The following is a 17,889-nucleotide window of genomic DNA, read 5'->3' as shown; positions in this document are numbered from 1 at the left end:
ATTCATGAATTACGTTTAGCATGTTGTTAGCTAGATTTATGAGGCTTTGTTGAGAGTTCTTTTTGGAAGAAAGCCATTAACCTCCTGAAAAAATTAATTTGTTATTTAATAAAGCAATTATGCCTTGTTTTTTTCAGACCTACATTGGTGATATACTGTTACTTGTTAACCCGTTTAAAGAACTTCCTATTTATTCCACCATGGTAAGCATTCTCTTTTAAAAAGTTTGCAGATATTTTTTCACAATTCATATAGTTCATTTGACCGGTCAAACCCCTAAAATTAATTAATGTATATGCACATTTTATAAGGGGGGCATCTCAGTTTTAATATTTTAGCAAAACCTCAAAAATTTCTTCCAAGATACGACTATTTTTTCTGTATCTTTCTGGTAAGACAACCATTTTGACAACACTGTGAATGAGCAGGAACCTCTTTTGGTTGTTTAAAAATAGTTCCTGATGACCTTGGTGGTTTCTGCTGCTGTCAAACTTATAGAAAAAGATGCATACTTCATACAGTGGTTGTTTGAGTTCACACCCCTTGCTCAAAGCATGATTATGGAGATAACAACCTTGGATGGTGCACAAAGGCTCAAAATGTCTGTCTGTGCTCCACACCAGGCTCCTCATCTTGGGCACTTTGGAGATCAAAACGCTGAGCACCAGCTGAGCACTGCCCTGGGTCGGGCACAGGGAAGGGGATTGTGCCAGGCACAGGCAGCGTTTGGGCAAGGGGGATTGAGCCATGTGAAAACATCCAAGTGTTTTGATTTCTCCTTCATCTTCACCCAGACATTTTAGAGATACAGCGTTGGTGTAACTTAATTTATCCTCCCCTCTTATCTTCTCATTGATGCACAGAGATCACAGAACTCAGCCTCCCTGACAGAGAGTGTCCAAATATGTCTATTTAACCTACAGGAATTATAAAGGGTTAAAAATTTGGGAAGCAAATTGTAATTTATGGCTGTTTGCTGCATCATGTGGCTTGGTGTGTAACTAGTAAATCTGAGAGAAAGAAACACAGTGATGTTCATGGCAGAAGCAGCAGATTCTAAGTAGGGAGTCTGAATTTATTTCTAGAAATGGAAATCATCCATCATCCCCAAGGTTTTAGATGATGGTATTTCTTCCTGGCACTGTGTATTTTATATTGGATACATGATCTTGTGCACCAAGAGAGAACTGTAAAGAGGAAGAGTTTACATATTAAAATGTTTCCTGAATGTTTGCTGCATCTTTACTTCTCTGTGATAGATCTATTTAATTAAATTCATCATGAGACACTTTTTTGTCCTGTAATTGTTTGGGTCACCTTGGATAATAATTGCTTTCACTTCATCTTTGTAATCTGCAGACAATTGTGCAGCTATTTCCCACATGATCAAGAAACCATGGCTGTAAAACCACTTTGTTTTTGAAATGCTATAGTATAGTGCAGCAGCTTAGCTGATGTTGTATTAAAGTCTCTGTTAGATGGTCTATGTATTAAAGTAATAAAAAGTGATGAGCTCAATTCCTCACTAAATGCTGACATGCTATATGATGTGGCTCATTAGTTAGCATTTTTTTTTCAGGTATGTAGTTTGTTAGCTGTCAAAAAGAAAAGGAATGCAAACATGTATTGAGCATGATACTATTTTTGGAACAAGGATGAAGCAATGAAAATAGTATAATCTATATCTTTTAATAAGAGCCACATTTTATGTTTCCTTCTTTTTTTAAAAAATAATATATATAACTTTTTGAGAGAAAATTCTGTTATTGTGCAGTGATTGCCCACACTTTCTTCCAATAGAATACTACCAAAATAAATATTTTATAAGAAATCATTCACTCTGAGATGACATAAAGAATCACACATTAATGGACACTGATGTACTTTGCTCCTCATGAAATTCCATGTAATTGCAAGATGACAAAATTACTGCTTTTCTACATAGAAATACACTGTACAACTACACTGCACATTACAATAGCATTATACAAGGAACATGCAAGTACAATTTTGAAGGTATCATAGTGACTGTAGAAATGCTTGAGCTGTGGTCTTGCTGCTTTGTTACATTCTTGCAGAATTTACTTGTGCCCAATTAAGACAAATATATTCTTGAAGTTCATGTTAGAAAAATACATAAATTTGCCACATTTTGCATTGAGCATACTTGTGTGAGGGTTTTTCTTTGTACTTTGTGACATTCTGAAATGATTCCTGGAGAATTGGTGTGGATTTAATCCTTTTTGTCTGGTAGCCCTTAAGGCCTGACTGAGAAGATACCATGGAGGATTCATTCAGCTTCACTGTTGTAGATACACCAGGATTAAATAGTTTAGTATCTAATTAAATAAGACAGCATGGGACAGAAAGGGGCAGAAAGGGGTGACATATCAGGATATCCTCAGAAAAAAAAAAAAAAGAAAAAAAAAAGAAGTGGTTTCTATAACAGATAATTGGATTTACTCAGGCTTCAAGGGTAGTACACTTTGCCAGCTATGTGTGTCAGGAGTTATTCTATATTGCAGAGAGCCTATTCGTAGGAGACTGCTCTGCCATGTAATAAATTATTAGTTTATAACTTATTCCTTTAACTTTTCATGGGATGTTCATATTTAATTTTGTAAATTTTCAAGTCAAGACATTGAAAAACTATAAATGTAAGGCATTAAAAAGTAGCTTACTAGGTTTTCTTTTACTTAATGGACAAAGCAGCACTGTTAAGTCCTCTAGTTACGTTTCATTTTGTATCTTAATTAGACCTTCTGTGTTTAAAGATCTATTTTCTGTAATTAAGATTTTCATAGCTGTTGTAAAGGTATCGCTTCTGTACATGGAGAAGTTCTGTTCATAATGCTTAGAAAGCTTTGCAGAAGATCCAGGATTAAAGGGGTGAAACATAACTGTTTTGAAATGCATTTATCATTTTAATTTTCTGCAATTTTTCAGGTCACTCAGCTTTATTTAAGTAACTCTGGAAAACTGTGTTCCTCACTTCCCCCACACATATATTCCTGTGCTGAAAGAGCTTACCACATGCTATTCCAGGAGCAGCGTCCCCAGTGCTTTATCCTCAGGTGAAAATTTATCTTTCTATTAATTAATTTGTACCTCCTGCCTTTCAGCAGTTTCCCTTGGGCCTCAGCAGTTGAGATTTCCATTTTATTTTTTCTCTAACTGATTTTTTTTCTGTGTACTGATCTCTGTATCATACATTAGAGCAAAATAGAAATGAAAAAGGTTTAATTACATCTCAAGTTCATAAATTCTCTTGGGCGATTGCCCCTCCATGCAGCTGCATCTAATTAAGAACAAGAGTTAATGGTAAAGAGTTCAAAACTGCTGTGTGTGTTTGCTGATATTACATGAATCAGGATTAAAAACAGAATCTATTGACAATAAAATGATAAGTCCTTGACTAAATTATAAACCTCTGTGGTGAGGCGCCTGCATTGGAGCATGCAATCTGCCTCTGTTTGTGTGACCGTGAGTTTGTTCTTTAGCTCTCCAAGCTCAAAATAGACTTTAAAATGGACTTTAACCCTTACTCACAGTGTTGTTTCAATGATAAAAAATTTCAAGATTGTGAGTAATTGTATTAGCAATCTGTGAAAAAAGTTTCATCCAAATATTCTGGTTTTATAATGAGGAAATTTGGCATTCACCTGGAATTTTTTAAACAAATCACCAAATCTATTAATCCTTTTAATAAATAAATCCTTATAATAAATCCTTTTAATAATTCCAATCCTTTTCTCAAACTCTTTGAAAACAGTGAGAAAACAGTGAGTCTGGTGAATTTGATGTACTCAGTCAAAGAAATGTGTTGCTCAGTCTCATCCCTTTTCAATCTTTTCACTCTTTACATACTTTCATATCTTGTCAATCTTTAATCTTAACATCCTCCTTGGGATTAGAGACTCAATGAGATTTTAAAAGACCTTTGAAATCATCGAGCCCAACCTTTGACTGAACACCACCTTGTCAACTAGACCATGTCACTGAGTGCAGTTCCAGTCATTTCTTGAATAGCTCCAGGGATGGTGACTCCACCACCTCCCTGAGCAGCCCATTCTAATGTCTAATCACCCCACCTGCAAAGACCTGATGTCCAACTGTCCTGCTTTAGGGTAAATTTGGGAGAAAACTTCTAAAGGGGTTCTTCTTGAAAGTAAGTTTAAGTGGACACTCCCCCCAACTGGTTTGAGAAAAGATTTCTTTGGAGAAAAGTGGAAAAAAAAGTTTATTTTTGTTAAATTGTTTAACAGGTAAAGCATTCACTAGCACAAAATGTGAATAATATAAAACAATAAAACCTCTTGCCACTCTGAAAAGATGACAAACTCAGAAAGTCCCCTTGGTGGGCTGTGCTCAGCTCACTCAGTCTCTGGTCAGTCCCTCAGTGCTGGAAATGCCGCGGCCCAGGCCCGGCCCGGTGGGCCACAGGTGCAGCTGCCGGTGCTCTGCTGGTGTTCAGCCCAGAGCAGGTTCAAACAGTTCCAAGAAAAGAAAGAACAACAGTCTAGGGAGCTTCTCTGCCTCAGCTAGCTAAAACTAACCAAAAGCAAAGGAGAGCTCTGTCCCACCGTCTGCCTGTGCTGCCAATAACACAGTCCAGGAGAAAGATACAGGGGAGCAAGTGCAGTCACTGACTACAAACTCCCACCTTCCCTCTTGGAACCAGCCTTAAAGGTGTAAAACTTATTTCTGGGCTAAACAAACAAATGGGGATATGGGCATCATAAAGTCAGTCTAGGGCACCTAAACCTCCCCTAGTGCAGCTTGAGGCTATTTTCTCACTGTTTTGTCACTGGTTGCCTGGGAGAAGAGGCCAATCCCCACCTACATCCGCCTTTCAAGCAGCTGTAGAGAGCGATCAGGTCTCTCCCAAGCCTCCTTTTCTCCAGGCTAAACACCCCCAGTTCCCTCAGCCATTCTGCCTAGGACTTGGTGCTCCAAACTCTTGAGCAGCTCCATTGCCCTTCTCTGGACTGCCTCCAGCACTTGAATTTATATTCATGAAGTGAGGAGACCAGAAACTGGACATGGGACTTGAGGTGCAGCCAGATTTGTTACCCTTTTACATTTTTTTCCCCCAGTCACTTCACATCTGATCAAAAGCTCACTCATTGAAATACAGCATTTTACAACAGGAAAGCATTTAGCCAAATCACTGAAGCACCTACTATCTATTATTTGCAATTATTTTTGGTTTGTAGCAAGCCAGCTTTATTCATGTATGCTTAACACCAAGAACTGTCTTTGTGTAAACTTCTAATGGAAATTATGGAATAAAATGATATTATTAGTTATGCTGTTAAATAGCCAGTAGGTGGACTTTTCATTATTAGCTTCTTTCTGACTGCATTTTGCTCCTGCTTTTCAGGATATGAAAATACATTAAGCACTGACAAGAGAAGTAAAGAGCTGTCCAGGGAGCCTAAATATAGCCCTGTTAAGAGCTAAGGATCCTTAATAAATCAAACCAAAGATTTATGGCATGCTGATTGCTAATTTTGTGAGTCAAAAAGTCATAATGAATACATAAAATGAAATGGTCTAGCTTGTTAACAGTCAGGAGTGTCAATATCCAATGATACTGTTGTGACAAAATCACATATTTAAGCCAAATAATCTGGAATGGGGAGAAGTCCTTGTGTTTTACAATGGAATTCATTGAAAGCTTTGGATTTCCTCAGTTTAGCATCACTAAAAGCATTCTGTTCAATTTAATTTTTTTAAGTATAATTCCATGTGTTTTAAATGCAATGGGCTCCTGCAGTACAGTTACATATTTGTATTGAAACATTGTTTAGAAATACACTGACCAATTCAGCTTAATTTTAGACATATAATTTCCAACTAAAATGAAAGATTGATCAGTTACAGATAACATTGCTGATAATACAAGACTCATTCTTTTGTATTTAACAGTTTTGCTTGCACATATTTGTTTCAAATCTAGAAACTTCAGTCACTGGGAGCAAGACTCAGTGTCTCACTTACCTATTCTGAAAATGGAGAAGAAATAAATTGTTCTGACCCCCAAAAGTGTGTAAACTTAGTCACTCTTCCCTGGATGTACCTTACTATATTAATGGGAATTTGGAGTAGTAATGCTTCCTGTAGTACAATAAGAGATTTGTTTCAAAAGTTGATGCAGAACAGCACACCTGGTTTTTTTTAAATCTGGTGGAAATCTTATATGAACACATTCTGTCAGCAGTTTTCCATCACTTCTGATTATAGTTAAAGTACTGCAGGAGTAAGGGTTTTTTTTTTTCTTAAGTATGGTATGAGTGTGGTATCGTTGGTCAGAATTGAAAATGAAGCACAAAAAATAAAACCCTGCCATTTATAACATCTGAAATTACAGATATATTGCTCCTTACAAGTTCTGTATTTTGTCATATTTTCCCTAAATAGATGATTTATAGAATTTCTTTACAATGGAGTTGTTGTTTATCTAACAGTAATGATCCAATCATGATCCACTGTTCTGAAATCATAAAGGTATAGACAAAGATGCCTAAGATGTAGAAACTGGGGGTAAGCAAGTACTTCTCAGTACTTGCAGAAAGTAATTCTTAAAAAGTGCCTGGGGTTGGCTGCTTTCTGACTCTTTTATCTGGGCTTCCTTGATTAATTGTTTCCATGTGATGGCTATGTCTATGCAAAAGTCCCCCTCTATGCAATATATATGATAATGGATGATAATCCAAATGCTGCAGATTTGACAGTTGTAGCTTCTTTAATTCCCCTGGGTGTATAATGGGTCATCTTCTTTGCTTCACATGACTTTGTATTTTCACACTTTCAATTGGTCTTTTTCCTAACAAATTTAGATTTTAATTTTTTTTCTTAATTTCGAAACAGAACTTATTTTTTTAATTATTCGTAGTATTTGAAGAAAGAAGTTTTGAGCTGTAATTAAGGCTGTATTAACAAAATATTTATAAAGCAATAGTAGGAAACAGGCCCTCCAGCAGGTAGTTACAAAGAAAAGCTAGAAAGCCAGAGGAGGAAAGGTGAGAAAACTTCATCAACTTCCTTCCTAACTAACTAAACTTCATGTTTCTTCCTGAAGTCTCACCAAAATTTCCCCTCTTTCAGTTTGTACCATTATTCCTTGTCCTGTCACTACAGTTCGTGACTAAGAGTCCCACTTTGGCTTCCCTGCAGGGGATTTTGCTTATTTCCTCCATGCCACCACTTTTCTATTGTTTCTTTCAACATTGGTCATTCTATTGCCTTTCACCCTATTTACTCACCCTATACACTTTCCCTGGCAGAAATTCTCATTCTTTTGAATATTTATTCTACACCACAAACCAGAAATCACAGCAATCTAGATAGAATCACTAAAGTCAGAATGTACTGCAGAAAGCGGGCAGGTTGTAAAATCAATCAACTTTTTATTTTCCTTCCTGTTCCTTTTGTACTTTCTTTCCATTCTTCCTATTGTATTCTTCACTTTCAATGTCTTCTGATTCCCCATCATTACCACAACAGTAATTTCCCATCTGCAAAGAGAACCAGGCAGCATTAGTGAGCTCCTTTACTGGATGAAAGATAAAGGAAAACATAAAATCTGTGCTGTAAGTACCTTCAAAAAGACTTGAAAGCATTAGATTTGTTTGGTTTGACCTGTGGTACAAGACAAGGTGTCTTGACAGCTCTGACAGCCTTCATGTATATACACAGTCAGTCAGTCTGTCTCCTGTGTTGTGCTCTTTGTCATCTATAAACCTTCTGTTATTTGAAATAAAGGCTTGATGGAGGTACCTTCAATCCATTCAAACAAAGCCAGCAGAGAATATAAATAGCATTTCAGTCGTGTAGCTAGCCCTGATTCCTCCCTCTCTCCCTTGCCTGTCTTCTTGCAGTGGAGAAAGTGGTTCTGGGAAGACTGAAGCCTGCAAACAGATAGTGAAACACCTCACTTGCAGAGCCAGCTGCAGCAGAAATGCCTTTGATACAAAGATAAAACATGTAAGTAGCATTCCGACCACTGAGTGGAATGAAGCAAAACCTTGGCCTCTTGGATAGACAGAGATAGTTGAATTGTATGGAAAAAGGTGTCAGCTCTGTAGAAATTCATAAATGGCTTGTTTTCACCTTTGAAGTCAAACAAAGTTGTTTTTTTTTTCCATGAATGGAAATGGGATTGGGATTAAGCTCACATTGATCTGATAAGAAGCATCTTCAAAGTGGAGATAGTTTTGTTTCTATGTTTTGGTGACTTTGAAAATCAGTGTTGCAGTGAATAGGAAAAATTTCCGTGATAAGGAACTGTTTCTTATACATGAAATTAATTGCCTTCAGTAAATAAATAAATTTGCCTGTATGGTATTTTATGGACAGTATAAGTTGAGACATCTGAAGTAACAGTATGCAGGACAGAAACTATAAACTTGCAGGAGAACTACAAGGATTGAATGAAGTCATATGGCTCCATATCTGTGTACTAAATATATTTAAGAACTAGATAAGAGTTCTGAATATTTTTTCAGTCATAATTAATTTCCAAAATATATACCCATATTTAATTCCTTAGAAAGGTTCACTCTGAAATTTTAAATTATGCTGAACCCTGGATTGCCAATTCAAATTTTTTAAAGAATTACCTTTCCTGATGAAACTTCTCATCTGAGATACCAACTCAGAGACAGCTATCAATGGGTCTTAATGGAGGTGGAAGAGCATTATCAAATTTTGGGTATAGAAAGACCCTTTAAATCTAGCTTAGATGGGATATCTGACTTTAGATGGTAAAGGTATTGGATCTCATCTATAGGGAATAGAGTAGAGATTCTAATTTTGTTACCTTGTAAGGTGCCCTAATGAACACAGTTGTCTGGATTCATTCGTGCTGCAGTTATGCATAGCACATTAAATTAATAAAGTTACAGAGGTTAAAGCAAGTGCTGAATTAGCCTAAAAGCAAACACATACTAAACAGCACTACTGGAGTGGGACTGGAACCAAAACTTGGCTGGCTAGTTTTCTGCTGCCACCTACTGCACAGACATCTGGTTTAATTAATAATTGTGAATGGTTTAATTTTTAGAGCTTCTGTACCACTCCATCACCCTTTTTTCCTTCTCAGCTTGTTCATCCACCTTCATGAAAAGAGTGATGTCAGAACAACAGTGTATATGCACCACATTGCAATCAGCTTCAAGGATGCACAGAGGAAAGTTCTGAAGGGAATCTGTCAGGGTGCAAGCAACTAATTATACACAAAAAAAGCTAAATACAATGGCTGTGACCATGAAAGTCTAACATGCAAATGCATTAGTGAGCCATACCATAAAAAATGTCTGAATCTACTTTCCCCTGCATTTTTCACTAGTATAATACTAAAATAATTCTATTTGAAATCAATAATTTATGCCATTTCTGACATTATATAAAACTTGTAAATTCCTTTGTTGGGTTATTAGTATTGACTGACTGTTGCTTCACAAGCTTTCAAAGATTTTAATATTTTTGCGAAGTATGCCAGCTCCAGGAATATGACTCCAGTCACTAGTATCCAAAATACTTGTAGGAACACTGTAGTGAACCTCCTAGGTTCATATGTGAACCTTTCACTTAAAACTTCCACTATTCTGACATTGATTTTTTGGAATATGTTTATTTTGACCTGTCTCACTTAAATTTCTATTTTGGAAAGAAACCTGCCAAGTATTTTTTAAATTCCAAGATTAAAAATTATCTTCTTTTTTTCCCCCAATTTATTAATCACAAGCAAACCTTACAGATGCTTCTTGAAATATCTTCCCGTTTATTTCCTCTCTTTTTGCTTCTTTTATATTATTTTGCAGGTAAACTGTATCTTGGAGGCCTTTGGACATGCTAAGACACCTTTGAATGCTTTGTCCAGCTGTTTTATAAAGTATTTTGAACTACAGTTTTGTGAGAGAAAAAAAACATTAATTGCCGGTAAGTATCACTTAATCTGTAAATTTTGATGTCACACACACAGAGTGTCAGATGAGAGATCCCAGTGTGCCATGCACAGAATTGGACAGCAAGGGGGGTTCAAGGTGCAAGAAAGAGGCCCGGGGGGTTCGGGAGTGTCAGAGGAACAGATTTCACAGCCTGTGAATTGATCACTCATCGGGAGTGAGCAGTGCCCTGTCCTAAGCAACCACAAGGTGGCAGGAAAAGACAAGAAACAAATGGACAACAGCAATTCCTTATATTTCCCAGGAGGTCACGTTTTGTTTTATTTCACAGATCAACAAACTGAGAGAGCTGTGTAGTGCAACACTGTGAAATAAGAGTGAAAAATGGATTAAGTTGTTAAGTTGTGCTTTTGTGCCTAGTATTGTATTGGGTATTTTAAGTATCCTTTAAATTAGTTAGTAATATAATCTGTTTAGTAAAAAAAACACCACAAAAACAAACAAAACCACTAACAAAAACAAAAAACCAAACAAGCCTACAACAAGTATATTCTGTAATACTGAAATTAGAAGTAATTTATTTCAACTTAGAGCTTCTTTTAAAACAATTAGGAACCATATTGTTGTTTATTCTTCTTAGAGGCAAGATAGTGTGAAATTCATTCCTGCTTTCAGAGTGTGTCTTCTGATCCATAGTAAGAATTCCTTACTTTAAAAAAAAAAAAAAAGAGACAAAAACAAAAACCTCCAAAAAAAAAAAAAAAAAAAAGAAAGAAAAACAAGGAAATTGAGCAAACTTTCAGTTTGAGTCTGAAAACTCTCTCTTCAAAAGCAGTCAGAGAGAGCTTTCCTTTCTGGTCCACATAGGTCATCATAAAGCTACTCACTGTCAAAGCAAGGTATGTCTGCAGAAACAACTACACACAGTTTCCTACTTGCACTGTTCCTGGATGCAGAAGCTGTATGGCAAGACACACTTTTGGTCCAAGTAAATTAGATTCTGTTAGATAAGCATTTCCAAATCTACTCCCTTGGTTTTTTTTTGGGTTTTTTTTTTTTTTTTTGTGTGTAATTTTAAATGTGTTTGTGCTTTTTGAAGAGTTTCCTAAAAAATTTCTTTGGAAATCTTTCCAATTACATTTTCTTGAGACAGTTCACTATACTCTAGAAAATATGGTAGTTCCTTCATGGGAAATGTCATGCATGGGAATTTGCCAACACTTTTTTCTGGTTTGTTTTATAATGAGTGTAGGATAATTGCAAAGGAAATTCAAAACTACAAATGTGCGATTTTGTTTTTCATTTATAAGCTCTTGTGGGAGGAATGCAAATTTAAATATACATTAGCATGGACTGAAGAGCATCTCAGTTCAGTTTGTAAAAATAAACCTCCATCTCTAAAGCTAAAATGTTATGGACCCTTTGTATTGTACCTATTTAATTTTAGTATGTTGTGTCTATAGAGACATGGGTTTATGGGCAGCTTTGCTCAGAACTGACAGTTTAATTCACAGCCACTGCCTATGACAGGATCAGTTATACAGGTTCTTGTGTCAGTTTTATGATACACTGATTCTGTGGTTTTATGATTTTCAAGCCATAGGCATCAAATGAGAAAATGTAAAGGTAAACAGGTCAATTAACAAATGTAAACAAATTACTTATCTACCCTGCTATTCCCCAATTATTTAGGAATTAATTATTTTTGCCAACTCTAAGGTAGCTTAAAGTTACATAATTTACGGTCAAGAGAGACATGCCTTGCTACAGCAGTAGAAATGTGTTGTATATTTCTGAAATTGGTAATTGTTCCTGCTGTTTGATTTGCATAGTGGATGTTGCCATTTCTTGGCCACTGCTAAGCATCACATCTGAGTGAAATTGTCCCAGCTTTAGACCACCATAAATGAGAAAAGAATAATGCATATTGTCTTTGGTAGGTTTCAATTCCACCCAGGCATACTCTGTATTTATTTGCACGATCATTTGCAGCAGTATTTACTGTCCTGCACTGTTTAAACATAAATGAATAATTTAAGTATGCAGAACATCTGATTTTGCTGAGCCCTGAATTTATAAGTCATTGATACTAATGGGGCTAAATATGTCTGATTTGTAAACAAAAACCCAAGTGGCACAAGGCTGCCTCCATCAAAGGGTTTAGGTGGTTTAAACTGCTCCACAGACAGATATTACAGGTGGAGATCTGGAACAATTTACTAAGGCAGGGACATGCAAAGTACGTGTGCACACTTTTATTACAGAGAGCAAGCCCAAGGTGGCACTCCTTGTGTTTTGAGGGGACACCAGTGAAGTTTGTGACAACTTCTTATTCATGCTGAAGTTCTTCTAGACCCTGGAAATGCTCTGACTTTTATCACATTATTATTCTTCTGGCAGAAAGTACAATGTACCTAAATAAATGAAATGAAATGAATTAAATGTTCCCCATAATTTTCATCATTAAATTCGATTTGTTCTTTAGCACAAACTGCATTTCTGCCATGATGTTTTGAAAATAAGGATGGAGAGTTTTAGTGTAGCTCTACTCAAAGCCAGTACATATATCTGAAGAGGTTTTATATAACACAAAGTTTTATTTTAGAACAAACACTTAGAATAAACTGCAGGCCTGTGATTTCATTAAGTTTTTAAAATAAATTAAGAAATCAAAGATTGATCTTCTGGCAAAAGAAAAAAATATTCCTAGTGAATTTCTAACTCCCACAACATAATTATAGAAGACTGATTTTTTTTTTCCTCAGAATGGTCTTTCAGGTAATTTGATATAATTCCTAAGGTGAAAATGAATGCCTCTATACATTTCCTTAAATGACTCAGAAAGAAACTTAGGAAGAAAAAATAAAGTCTGAAAAATTTATTCTCCAGATTTTCTGCTTTGCTTTTCAGGCATTGATTTTCTCAGTCTTCACTTTTTGAAAACCAAGGACAGATTTTTTTTTTTTAAATTTTTTTTTTTTAGTTACATTGAAATGGACAAACAAACATTTTCTTGTCTTTACAAATAGCTGTGTTTCGGACAGCATGGTTTTTGAGAAGGAGCAATGTAGTTTCTAGGAAAGCATAGCTGAAAGATAGATTTCACTGGCCACACTTTGAATACAGAATCTGCTTGCTGGCTGTGTAGCTGCTGAGTAGATCAAGTGAGCTGTTAAAGGAAGTAAAAATTTGTTTGTGCCTGGAGGCACAATTACCATTGCACAAAAATGACAGACACTGCTTTGGAACTTTATAAATTTTCTCCCTTTTATTTCGCACATAGATTAACAAGCATATTTCACTTTGTAGAAAAGCATACTACCATGATAATTTTCTTTATGACTCTTAGCACCATTAAGATGATGCTGTGTTTGATTCTTGCTGATTGGAAGCTTGGCTTTTCTTAACACCTCTTCCCACTGCTGGAGATGCTAGTTGAGATGGAATGTATTTAGCCTTATTAAAGTGCAGGTGACTTGAAGTACTTGGAAAAGGCTGAATTAATTTGTGTCATCTGAATAAGTGATGTTGCTCATCATTAAAGTTAAATGATAGATGACCTTTAGTAACATTTTTCCTGCTTGTATTAATCAATGAATGTTAAAAACACCTGAAATGGTAGTTATAAAAGCCTTAGTGAATAATATTGCACACAAAAATGTGATTAAAGATTTGCAGTGAACTCTCTTCAAATTAATTGATGGTTGGATTGGTTTTACTGTGAAATAAGTTACAAGCACAATAAAAGATGGAAATCATCCTTCAGGTACATCTATTCTGTTTTACCCTGTAGAAATGACAGCCAGGTAATGATTGATTCTGATTAAAGTGTGTGTCTGGGCCAGTCCTGCCATGATTACATTGCTTCAATTTATAATGTGTTGCAAAGTTACTGGAGCCAGAAACATACATGATTTCCCAAGTGTGCCTTTCTACTTCCCATACAAGTTTGGGTTTTTTAGTTTTTTCTATAGTGTGGCAGCAGAGGATTAGATGGATGATACACAATTTCTCATCATATTGATTCCATAATAGCAGCTCACTACTACATTTTGTAGGATGATTAAATGGGCCAGATCATGTTTCCTTGCTTCAGCAAGTCAGAGGTACAGCTCCTGTCTGTCAGTCCTGCTGTCTCTCAGCCAGACTCCCAGGCACGGTTTTGGTTGCCAGCAAATGTCAGGACATGTCTGTGCTGTGAGAGCATAGAGGATGTCCCTGGCTGATGTACCACTGACCTTCTGCACTCCTTAACTGGGATGTGTCCAGGATGGTTTGGCCTGTGCAGAGTGGTTCTTTGAGACCCTGCATAGTTGTATTTAGTTCATTGACAGTATTTAGCTGCTGAGGCCTTTCTCAAAACAATATGTTCAGGATTCACCCATTTCATTTCTCTCCCATCTATGCTGTGTTTCAGCAGTATTCTCAAAGGCTGTGTTCTTATACACACTAGTTCGAGTAACCTCAGGTTTGCTGTGTTTATTTCAACAGTATAAACAGAAACTTAAAGAACTTCAAATGATAAGTGGAATTTAAAATTAAATGACCAGACAGATACAGATGATACAGCAATAACCTAGCAGTGGACATTAGCAATTGTATGGTGACAGGAACTGACATTCTGCCTGCTGGCCTAATGCCTCATTAGGCTGGTGCAACTACCTCTGATACACACTGTCATTCAACAAAGTGTTTCACTTTGCATTGGGCAACAGCTGTGAGTCCAGAACTGGTTCTGAAAATATTGCTTTAATCCCAGCCAGCTTCAAAAAAGTAAAAAATGAGAAAAATTCTAAAAAGGTGCGAGTGGTATGCATTTAGAGAGCATACTTCCTGCAGCATCCATGCTGCAGAATGCATGCACCAATATTTACAGTGACTATATGTTCAAGAACTACCTCCAGTTCATGAAGAAAGGAGTCCTGAATAAGTTGGGTGAAAGCCAGGCTATAGTTTAATATTCTCATCTGCTTACTGGGTTCAAAAATATAGGTCCTCTGTTGCACTTTATGCTCTAAATTCAAGAGCCCTTGATTGAGCCCAGGGTGAGGATGCTTGCAAAGACTCTGTGAAAGCTCTGCCATTCTCCAGATACTGAAAAGACTAGAGCTGCAGCATGGACCATGTCCATATGGTAGAGGTGATCAGTTATGTGTGAAGAGAAGTGCTTCTGGTCTTTGTACCACAGCTGGTGTTTAAATATTGAGAGAATTTATGCCAGCAGCTGGGTAAGTGGGAACTGGCATTAGATTCCCATTTACCAGAAAGGCCCTGCCCTCTAGCTGCAGTTGGACATTGCCTTGTTCTCTTAGTCTCTTGCATCTGGAACCACATTGTGGTGTACTCCCAGGGCAGAGCTTAAGAGAAGCCTGTCCGAAACAGTGAATATCCCTATCTCTTCATATGTATCTCTAAAATGTCTTTTATCTTGCAAAAAGGTAAATCAGTCTGAGGCTCAATAATTCCTTTGCATCTGTGCTTTGCCTCTTTCAGAATCTTTGTGAGACTGAGGTTATGTATGATCCTGTAAGCTGTTTTTCTGTAGGCAAATCTCACTCAGATTCATCCTCCTTCACCTTCTCCCCCAGACTTCTGATTCACGTGGTGTCTCATTTATTCAGGTCATCTTAGCCCATGTTCCCCCTGGCTCAGGTCAGTGAGCCTGTTGATAACCTGTTCTGCAGAGGATTTGCCTCTTTGTAGCCATCTAGAAGCTAGGTGGTTAATCAAAACTATTAATCTCTCTGTTCCTGATTACAGAATCACAGAAATTCTAGGTTGGAAGAGACCTTTAAGATCATCGAGTCCAACCCATGTTCTAACACCTCAACTAGATCATGGCACCAAGTGCCACATCCAATCTTCTTTTAAACTCCTTGAGGGATGGTGACTCTACCACCTCCCTTGGTAGATGATTCCAGTATTTGACCACTCTTTCTGTAAAATACTTCCTCCTTAATTCTAGCCTGTATCTCCCTTGGTGCAGCTTGAGACTGTCCTCTTGTTCTGTCTGTTGTTGCCCGGAGAAAGAGACCGACCCCAGCTCACCACAGCCACCCTTCAGGAAGTTGAAGAGAGTGATAAGGTCACCCCTGAGTCTCCTTTTCTCCAGGCTGAACACCCCCAGCTCCCTCAGTCGTTATTCATATGGCTTGTGTTCCAAGCCCCTCACCAGCCTCGTTGCCCTCCTTTGGACACGCTCAAGCATCTCAACGTCCCTCCTAAAGTGAGGGACCCAGAACTGGATGCAATACTCCAGGTGAGGCCTCACCAGTGCTGAGTACAGGGGAAGAATGACCTCCCTGCTCCTGCTGGCCACACCGTTCCTGATACTGGCCAGGATGGCATTGGCCTTCTTGGCCACCTGGGCACACTGCTGGCTCATGTTCAGCCGACTGTCAACCAGCACCCCCAGGTCCCTTTCCACCTGAGCACTGTCCAGCCACACCGTCCCCAGCTTGTATCATTGCAGAGGGTTATTGTGGCCAAAGTGCAGGACTCGGCACTTGGACTTATTGAACTTCATCCCATTGGATTCTGCCCATCCATCCAACCGTTCCAAGTCCCTCTGCAAAGCCCTCTGTCCCTCTAACAGATCAACACACATTCCCAGCTTAGTGTTGTCTGCAAATTTGCTAATAAAGGACTCTAAACCCTCATCCATGTCATCAATAAAAATATTAAACAGAACTGGCCCCAGCACAGACTCCTGAGGGACACCACTGGTGACTGGTTGCCAGCTGGATGCAGCACCATTCACCACCACTCTCTGGGCCCGGCCATGCAGCCAGTTCTGAACCCAGCAAAGAGTGCTGCTGTCCAAGCCATGGCCTGCGAGTTTGTCTAGGAGTATGCTGTGGGAGACAGTGTCAAAGGCCTTGCTGAAATCCAAGTAAACAACATCTACAGCCTTCCCTGCATCCACTAGCCGGGTTACCTGGTCATAAAAGGTGACCAGGTTGGTCAAACATGACCTACCCCTCCTAAATCCGTGCTGGCTGGGTCTGATTACCAGCAGAGAAAGAAGAAATGCTTCCAAGTGTGTTTTTTCAAGAGGTCTTGAATCTCTCTCCCATCTTTCTGTTTACGAGGAGGATAGAATAGATGCTAGTGGTCAGATAGCTCCATTTCGGTGCGATGACTAATAGCTTGTCTCTTAGAAAAATCTTGTCAAATACAGCAACTTATACAAATCAACATCAGTATCTTCAAAACTAAGTAATTTTGATGGTAATGTCAAACAGTAATAAGTATGGTACTATGTTAGTTCTACCAATTCTAATGGAATTGGGGTTTTGTATGTGATTTGTATAGAAAACCATGGAGTATAAATGGTAATACTGTATTTTATATGCTCCGCTCAGATCATTTTGTAAGAAACATGATTTATTCTGAACTGTTGCAATGGTGAATGGTTTAAGACATTTAAGTTTAGAACAATCAGTGTAATTATGAATTTATGTGTTTGTTTCTTAATCAGCTAGGATTTATACGTACATGTTGGAGAAGTCTCGTGTTGTTATCCAACCTCTCAACCAGAGTAATTTTCATGTTTTTTACTTGATGATGGATGGATTGTCTGCTGAAGAAAAATACACCCTGTATCTCAGTAATTTATCTGCACACAGGTAGGAAAACAACTTCATATTTAGTATTAATACTTTTCTTATATTAATGCCTCTCTGCTGTTGAGGTCCTTCTTCTAATACTTAAAAATTTTCTAACTTTTCAATGATTTCTGAAATTATTTATTATGGAGTACTTGCTCATGAGTATTTAGTTCTGAAGTACATATATAGCCACTTAACAAGAGTTTTATATCCATTTATATTGTTGCCTTAAAGGAGAAAGAAATGTATTAGCTCTTTTTCTGTCTTTTGTGGACTAGAGTAGGTCTATTGTTTTTGGGTTTTTTTCCCATGTGAAAAGTTGTTTCTTAAGGTAAAAACTATTTGATTTATTAGTAACTTTCTTATGG

At 37.5% G+C, this 17,889-nt stretch overlaps 1 protein-coding gene across 1 annotated transcript in view; it reads left to right on the top strand.

Moving 5' to 3' along the window:
* MYO16 (myosin XVI) overlaps positions 1-17,889 on the top strand; it is a 277,468-nt gene that overhangs the window by 117,479 nt on the left and 142,100 nt on the right. The window contains exons 12-16 of the mRNA XM_058825534.1: positions 138-203; positions 2,947-3,074; positions 7,884-7,989; positions 9,828-9,945; positions 17,392-17,539. Of these exons, the coding sequence (XP_058681517.1) occupies positions 138-203; positions 2,947-3,074; positions 7,884-7,989; positions 9,828-9,945; positions 17,392-17,539 (566 nt within the window). The remainder of the gene's footprint in view (positions 1-137; positions 204-2,946; positions 3,075-7,883; positions 7,990-9,827; positions 9,946-17,391; positions 17,540-17,889) is intronic.

The sequence above is a fragment of the Ammospiza caudacuta genome, chromosome 2 (genome assembly GCF_027887145.1).
Source record: "Ammospiza caudacuta isolate bAmmCau1 chromosome 2, bAmmCau1.pri, whole genome shotgun sequence".
Classification (NCBI taxonomy): domain Eukaryota; kingdom Metazoa; phylum Chordata; class Aves; order Passeriformes; family Passerellidae; genus Ammospiza; species Ammospiza caudacuta.
This window is presented reverse-complemented; position numbering and strand designations above follow the sequence as displayed.